At 47.5% G+C, this 6,468-nt stretch overlaps 1 protein-coding gene across 2 annotated transcripts; it reads left to right on the top strand.

The window, feature by feature from the left end:
• The first annotated feature begins 472 nt into the window (after positions 1 to 472).
• LOC4352505 (lipoxygenase 2.1, chloroplastic) lies at positions 473 to 6,104 on the top strand. 2 transcript variants are annotated; one of them, XM_015765151.3, is made up of 8 exons: positions 473 to 900; positions 1,580 to 1,848; positions 2,766 to 3,378; positions 3,600 to 3,691; positions 3,822 to 3,932; positions 4,032 to 4,333; positions 4,565 to 4,831; positions 4,927 to 6,104. In XM_015765151.3, exons 1-8 carry the CDS (start codon positions 558 to 560, stop codon positions 5,696 to 5,698), a joined length of 2,769 nt encoding a protein of 922 aa, XP_015620637.1. In that variant the 5' UTR covers positions 473 to 557; the 3' UTR covers positions 5,699 to 6,104. The 2 variants fall into 2 exon arrangements, with proteins under 2 accessions (XP_015620637.1, XP_015620638.1); XM_015765152.3 differs by having other exon boundaries at positions 4,016 to 4,333.
• Positions 6,105 to 6,468: the final 364 nt, after the last annotated feature.

Below are 6,468 nucleotides of genomic sequence, written 5' to 3'. Positions count from 1 at the left end.
TTTATATATGTGTTTTTTTTAACTTAAAAGCCAATACTGAAAAAAACTACGTTGAAAATATCTCAGAATCAATCTCAAAATTAAGTTTGAAAATTCAAAATTTGGCTTATTCTTTGGCTTATTGGGCCATCTGATGGGAGCCTCTATATTTGGTAGCACATAACTAAATAAATAAAAGGGTTCATATTCCTAATTGTCGAAAGTCTCTCAAAGTGACATAACACACTAGTATTTACACTACGGACAACCCTCCTAGTTTAGACTTTAGAGTTACATGTTGCCCAGTTTCGAGGTAAAGTAGACTAGCTCAAATGTGTCTCAAACAGTCGTTCCCGGAACATAAGTCACAAGTGTTCCCACGTGTAGGCATGTTTCACGCTTAGATCGATCGAGTTTCGTTTCCATCTGTACGTACGTTGTACCACCCCAACCCGTCGATCGATATGATCGATCGTCCCCTATAAATTGGACATCCTGGACATGCTCTTTCTTCAGACATCTCCACCCTTCCTATCTTGATATATAACTTCGACACACTGACAACTTAATTTGTCAGAATGCTCACGGCCACGCAGACTCTGGCGCCGGCAGTGCTCTCCCGGAGCCATGGCGCCCCTTCTTCCTTCTCCAGCCAGCCGCGCCGCACCGCCGCCGCCGCCTCGAGAGTAAGCTGCACCCGCGTCGGCGCCTTGTCGGAGGTCGTCAATGGCGAACTCGTCGTCGGCGACCAAGAACAGACGACCGACGACCTCCTTACGCGGCACAAGAATGTCGTCGCCGACTACACGCTGAGCGCCACGGTGACGGTGAGCTTGAAGCAGGACGATTCCACTCCCCAGAAGGTGGCGGACATGGTTAATCGAGACTGGCTTTTCCTTGATTTCTTCAGCTCGCATATAGGTGATGACAAGCTCCATAGCTACTCTATCGATCGTACCGGCCGCCTCTTTCGCGCCATATATAATCTTGAACATGGGCACTGATTCCCATTCGAAAAAATATCTTAATTTGAGAGGATGCTTTCTACTGGTAGCTAGCATTCTACTACTAGAATTATCGTATTAAAAGTGATCGCAGCCGTTCGATTTACTAGCTAGCTCGAATGATAGCATATATTGTAAGTGTAAATTTTGATACATTTTGATATATAACTTCGACATTAGGAAAAAAACTACATTAAAAATTTTGGTACCTAAAAAACTATAAAATTTCTACTATTATCAGTAAAAATATTTTTTGCTTACCATTAGTAGATTAGATTGTATATAAGATATACTACCTCTGTTTTTTAATAGATGACGCCGTTGACTTTTTCTCACATGTTTGACCATTCGTCTTATTAAAAAATTATATAATTATAATTTAGTTTGTTATGAATTGTTTTATCACTCATAGTACTTTAAGTGTGATTTATATCTTATACATTTACATAAAATTTTTGAATAAGACGAATGGTCAAACATGGGAGAAAAAGTCAACGGCGTCATCTATTAAAAAACGGAGAGAGTATATGATTCATCGGAATTAAAAAATAGACGGTATAACACATTGTAAAACACCTATTTTCGTCACTCTACAGAGGGGATGCACACGGAGCCTCAGCTCGCCAGGTACTCGCACATGGATGGCAAAGGCTCCTTCATATACGAGGCCAGCTTCAGCATCCCGTCCTCGTTGGACGCCGTCGGCGCCGTGCAGGTCGTGAACCGCTACAGCAGCGAGGTGTACATCTCGGACATCGACGTCCACCTCTGCGGCGGCCGCCATCAGTGGACCGACATCACTTTCCACTGCAACTCTTGGATCGACTACAACCCCAACGACCAGCGCTTCTTCTTCCCTCTCAAGGTCAGGGGTTCACGTTATTGCCGATACCGATATTGTTTTATTCGTGAGGATGGTAAAATTAGCTATCGGCCAAAAATTCCTTTTTTTTTTGAATTAGCTCATATGTAAAATAAAATTAAAACCTGCAAACCATCGAAAAGGGTGGAGGATTATATTTGCTTAATTAGGGCAGTCCCAACCCATAACACTAGACATGGTTTATATAACACTAGACATCATCAAGAAACTAGTACTACACACTACTCTTCCAATGCAAATACCACTATTCCATACTTCAGTTAAATGCTACTTATCTCACATGATGTCTTAGATGTTGTGTAGAAACCATGTCTCATGCAAGACATGGTTTCCTTCTCTTTCTTTATTTATTCACTTGTCACATTATATTTTTGTCCTAGGTGGCAACTTATTTAATGCTATGGACACCATTCTAGTTATTGGGTTGGGAATGCCCTTAAGGGTGTGTTTGATTGGGTGGCTGAAGCTGCATGGGAGTTGGGGATAAGGCAGCCATCTCTCACTAGATTGGATGAGTGGATGAGGAGAACACCATGTGGGTGATGTTGCTGATTGGCTGTGATAGGTTTAACTTGATGTTAACAATCTCAAACTGATTTTTTTTTCTAAACTGATTATCCTATTTATAATCCGATTATATGATTATATTTATATTATAGTTAATCTTCAAAACAAAATTTCACATGGTTATACGAATGGGTGCCACTGACTTATTGCGTCCATGCTATATCCTCCAGCCTATGGATATATCAAACAAAACATAGATGGGTTATCCCATCCCCATCCACTTATGACCGTGAACTAAACGCGCCCTAATCTCCATTTCCGCTCGATCGATCGTTGTTCAGCTGCAAATCATTCACACTGCTTGTTATTTGCTTGCATGCACGATATTGCAGTCGTACCTCCCGTCTCAGACGCCCAGGGGCGTGAAGAATCTGCGCAAGGAAGAGCTCAGGGCCATCCGCGGCGATGGCCGCGGCGAGCGCAAGGAGTGGGAGCGCATCTACGACTACGACGTCTACAACGACCTCGGCGACCCCGACAATGACCCGGCCACTCGTCGGCCGGTGCTCGGCGGCCGCGGGCGCCCCTACCCGCGCCGCTGCCGCACGGGCCGCCGCCGCTGCAGGACAGACCCGTCGTCGGAGTCGCCGCCGGCCAAGGACGGCGCCGGGATCTACGTGCCACGGGACGAGGCGTTCACGGAGCGGAAGGCCGGCGCGTTCGCCACCAAGAAGGCGCTGTCGGCGCTGTCGGCGTTCACCACGGCGCAGAGGGTGTCCGGCGACCGGCGGCGGGGCTTCCCGTCGCTGGCGGCCATCGACGCGCTGTACGAGGACGGGTACAAGAACCGGCCGTCGTCGTCGCAGCAGGAGGCGGACAACCTCGAAGGCTACTTCAGGGAGGTGCTCCAGAAGCAGGTGAAGCTGCTGCTCAAGGGCGAGAAGGAGGAGTTCAAGGAGGAGCTACGCAAAGTGTTCAAATTCCAAACGCCCGAGATTCACGACAGTAAATTACTACTACTATATATTATTCTACGTTATAGCAAATACTCTCCGTTCTAAGATATAAGAATCTAGAATTGGATAGAACATTTTTAGTACTATAAATTTGGACAGGCTGCCTGTCTAGATTTATAGCTCTAGATATCCAATCCGATCCTAGGTTTTATATTTTAGGACAGATGAGTATATACCAGCTTAATAATTATGAGCTCAAATTAATCGCAGAGGACAAGCTTGCATGGTTCAGAGACGAGGAGTTCGCGCGGCAAACGCTGGCAGGGATGAACCCTCTCAGCATCCAACTTGTCAGGGACACGGCACGTTCCTCATCCTGTCGATCGTTAATTCATTGACTAATTGTCTTTTTTTAATCCAAATCGATTAGTAATATTCAATTTCCTCATCAAATAATTGCTCAACACCAACATGAAACGTATGTACGTGCAGGACTTCCCTATATTCAGCAAGCTGGACGAGGAAACCTACGGCCCAGGGGACTCCCTCATCACCAAAGAGCTGATTGAAGAGCAGATTAATGGGGTCATGACAGCAGAGGAGGTGAATTAAAAGGCACATAAAAAAAGAGAATATATATATATATATACACACATATATATATTTAACTTGCTTTTAAAAGATAGAGAATACACTGTACAGGCCGTGGAGAAGAAGAAGCTGTTCATGCTGGACTACCACGACGTGCTCCTGCCGTTCGTGCACGCGGTGCGCGAGCTGGACGACACCACGCTGTACGCCTCGCGGACGCTCTTCTTCCTGACGGAGGACGGCACGCTGAGGCCGATCGCCATCGAGCTGACGAGGCCCAAGTCCCCCAACACGCCGCAGTGGCGCCAGGTCTTCACGCCGGGCTCCAGCGTCGCGGCGTCCTGGCTGTGGCAGCTCGCCAAAACGCACGTCCTCGCCCACGACACCGGCTACCACCAGCTCGTCAGCCACTGGTAATTTACGAGAAATTTTACCGTCCTTGAGAGATACTAAGACGTATAAAAAATAAACTGCACGTTTTCCGTATCTTCTAGTACCAATGGTAACGGGAGATACCATATTTTACTTTAAAAACAAACTGTATACCTCCTTAAATACTGTAAAATCACTCTTAGTAGTTGACTATTAATTTCATCATCTGTTGATTGCACTTGCATTGCTGCGAATCATGTTTGGGTGTTCAGGCTGAGGACGCACTGCTGCGTGGAGCCGTACGTGATCGCGGCGAACCGGCGGCTGAGCCAGATGCACCCCATCTACCGACTGCTGCACCCGCACTTCCGCTTCACCATGGAGATCAACGCCCAAGCGCGCGGGATGCTCATCAACGCCAATGGAATCATCGAGAGCGCCTTCGCGCCGGGGAAGCTCTGCATGGAGCTCAGCTCGGCGGTTTACGACAAGTTTTGGAGGTTCGACATGGAGGCTCTGCCCGCCGATCTCATCCGGAGGTAATAACCAACAGCTGATCGATGTAATTTGTTCCTTCCTATATAAATATAGGATTGATGTATATAAGATGGTTTTTTGTTGGACATTGATAAAGGGGCATGGCGATCGAATGCGAGGATGGCAAGCTGGAGCTGACGATAGAGGACTACCCGTACGCCAACGACGGCCTGCTCATCTGGGACTCCATCAAGGAGTGGGTGTCGGATTATGTGAACCATTACTACCAGTTGGCTTCAGACATCCACATGGACAAGGAGCTCCAGGGTTGGTGGAACGAGGTGCGAACCAAGGGCCACCCGGACAAGGAGGAAGGGTGGCCAGAGCTGAACTGCCACGGGAGCCTCGTCGAGGTTCTGACCACCATCATCTGGGTCGCGTCGGGGCACCATGCGGCGGTGAACTTTGGCCAGTACCCCTACGCCGGCTACTTCCCCAATCGCCCCACCATCGCCCGGCGGAACATGCCGACGGAGGGGCAGGCGTGCAGTCACGACGGCATGCAGCCAACGTTCGTTGAGGATCCCGTCAGGGTGCTACTAGACACGTTCCCATCGCAGTACCAGACCACCCTCGTCCTGCCGGTGCTCAACCTGCTATCGTCACACTCGCCCGGCGAGGAGTACATGGGCACGCATGCGGAGTCAGCGTGGATGGCGGACAGGGAGGTCAGGGCGGCGTTCGGGAGGTTCAACGAGAGGATGATGAGCATCGCGGAGATGATCGACTGCCGGAACAAGGATCCGGAGCGAAAGAACCGGCAGGGCCCCGGCGTGGTGCCGTACGTGCTGCTCAAGCCGTCCTACGGTGACCCTAAGGACATGACGTCCGTGATGGAGATGGGTATCCCCAACAGCATCTCAATTTGAGTTGTGCCAATGAGCTTGCATCTGTTTGGCGTGCTCATCGTGACATTATGTATGAAATAAAATGGATTAAAAATCCGGCCTCGTCAAGGAATGGCTAACACAGCGAGCCTGCATCTGTTTGGAGTGCTCATCGTGCGATTATGAAATAAAATGACCTGGCATCTGTTTGCCACTGTTTTCTTGTAACTACTGCACTGTAGTAAGTACAGGACACCGTATATACATAACGCCCTGCATTATTTCCTTGTCGGTATAGATGGCTATCGATCACAGTGTAGCGTGCTAGTACTACAGAAAGGTCATTCCTATTATACAACCCCTATGCTACGTATGTAGCACAGAGGGGTTGCATGATGTTTACAATAAAGTAGAGACAAGATATGAAGGTGTGGCATCTTTTCATTCATTCTCTTCTCATTCACCAATACAATTCTCCTCTCTACTCCTCTATTTATAGTCGTTTCATTTTCCATCTTCCATGTTTAGTAATAGGCCCAATTAATGTGGGTAACCAGGCCGGGCTTTCATGGGCCAGCAGTTTCCAAACACTCCCCCTTGAGCTCTCATTGCGTGATGCCTATGCCTCATCAAAACTCCAAAAAACTCAGTGGAAAAAATTTGGAGAAAGAGTAAGCATATGCTATGCGTGTGAATTGTCTCATTAAAAACCTTGATAAAAAATTGATGCGAAAACTTATCCAAGGGAAAAAGAGTACAATCCACCCAATTCTTCATTCAATCTTTCTAGAATGATTTTTTGGTACTTGATT

This window comes from Oryza sativa, chromosome 12 (assembly GCF_034140825.1).
Source record: "Oryza sativa Japonica Group chromosome 12, ASM3414082v1".
NCBI lineage: Eukaryota > Viridiplantae > Streptophyta > Magnoliopsida > Poales > Poaceae > Oryza > Oryza sativa.
Note: the sequence above shows the minus strand (reverse complement) of the source record. Positions and strands in the feature narration are given on the sequence as shown.

What these genes read in the sequence shown, in the direction of transcription:
- LOC4352505 (XM_015765151.3), top strand. Translation starts at nt 558, where the DNA reads ATGCTCACGGCCACGCAGACTCTGGCGCCGGCAGTGCTCTCCCGGAGC. An exon ending in TTTCTTCAGCTCGCATATAG is followed by an intron (nt 901 to 1,579) that starts GTGATGACAAGC and finishes GTCACTCTACAG; the next exon opens with AGGGGATGCACACGGAGCCT. An exon ending in GGGTCATGACAGCAGAGGAG is followed by an intron (nt 3,933 to 4,031) that starts GTGAATTAAAAG and finishes TACACTGTACAG; the next exon opens with GCCGTGGAGAAGAAGAAGCT.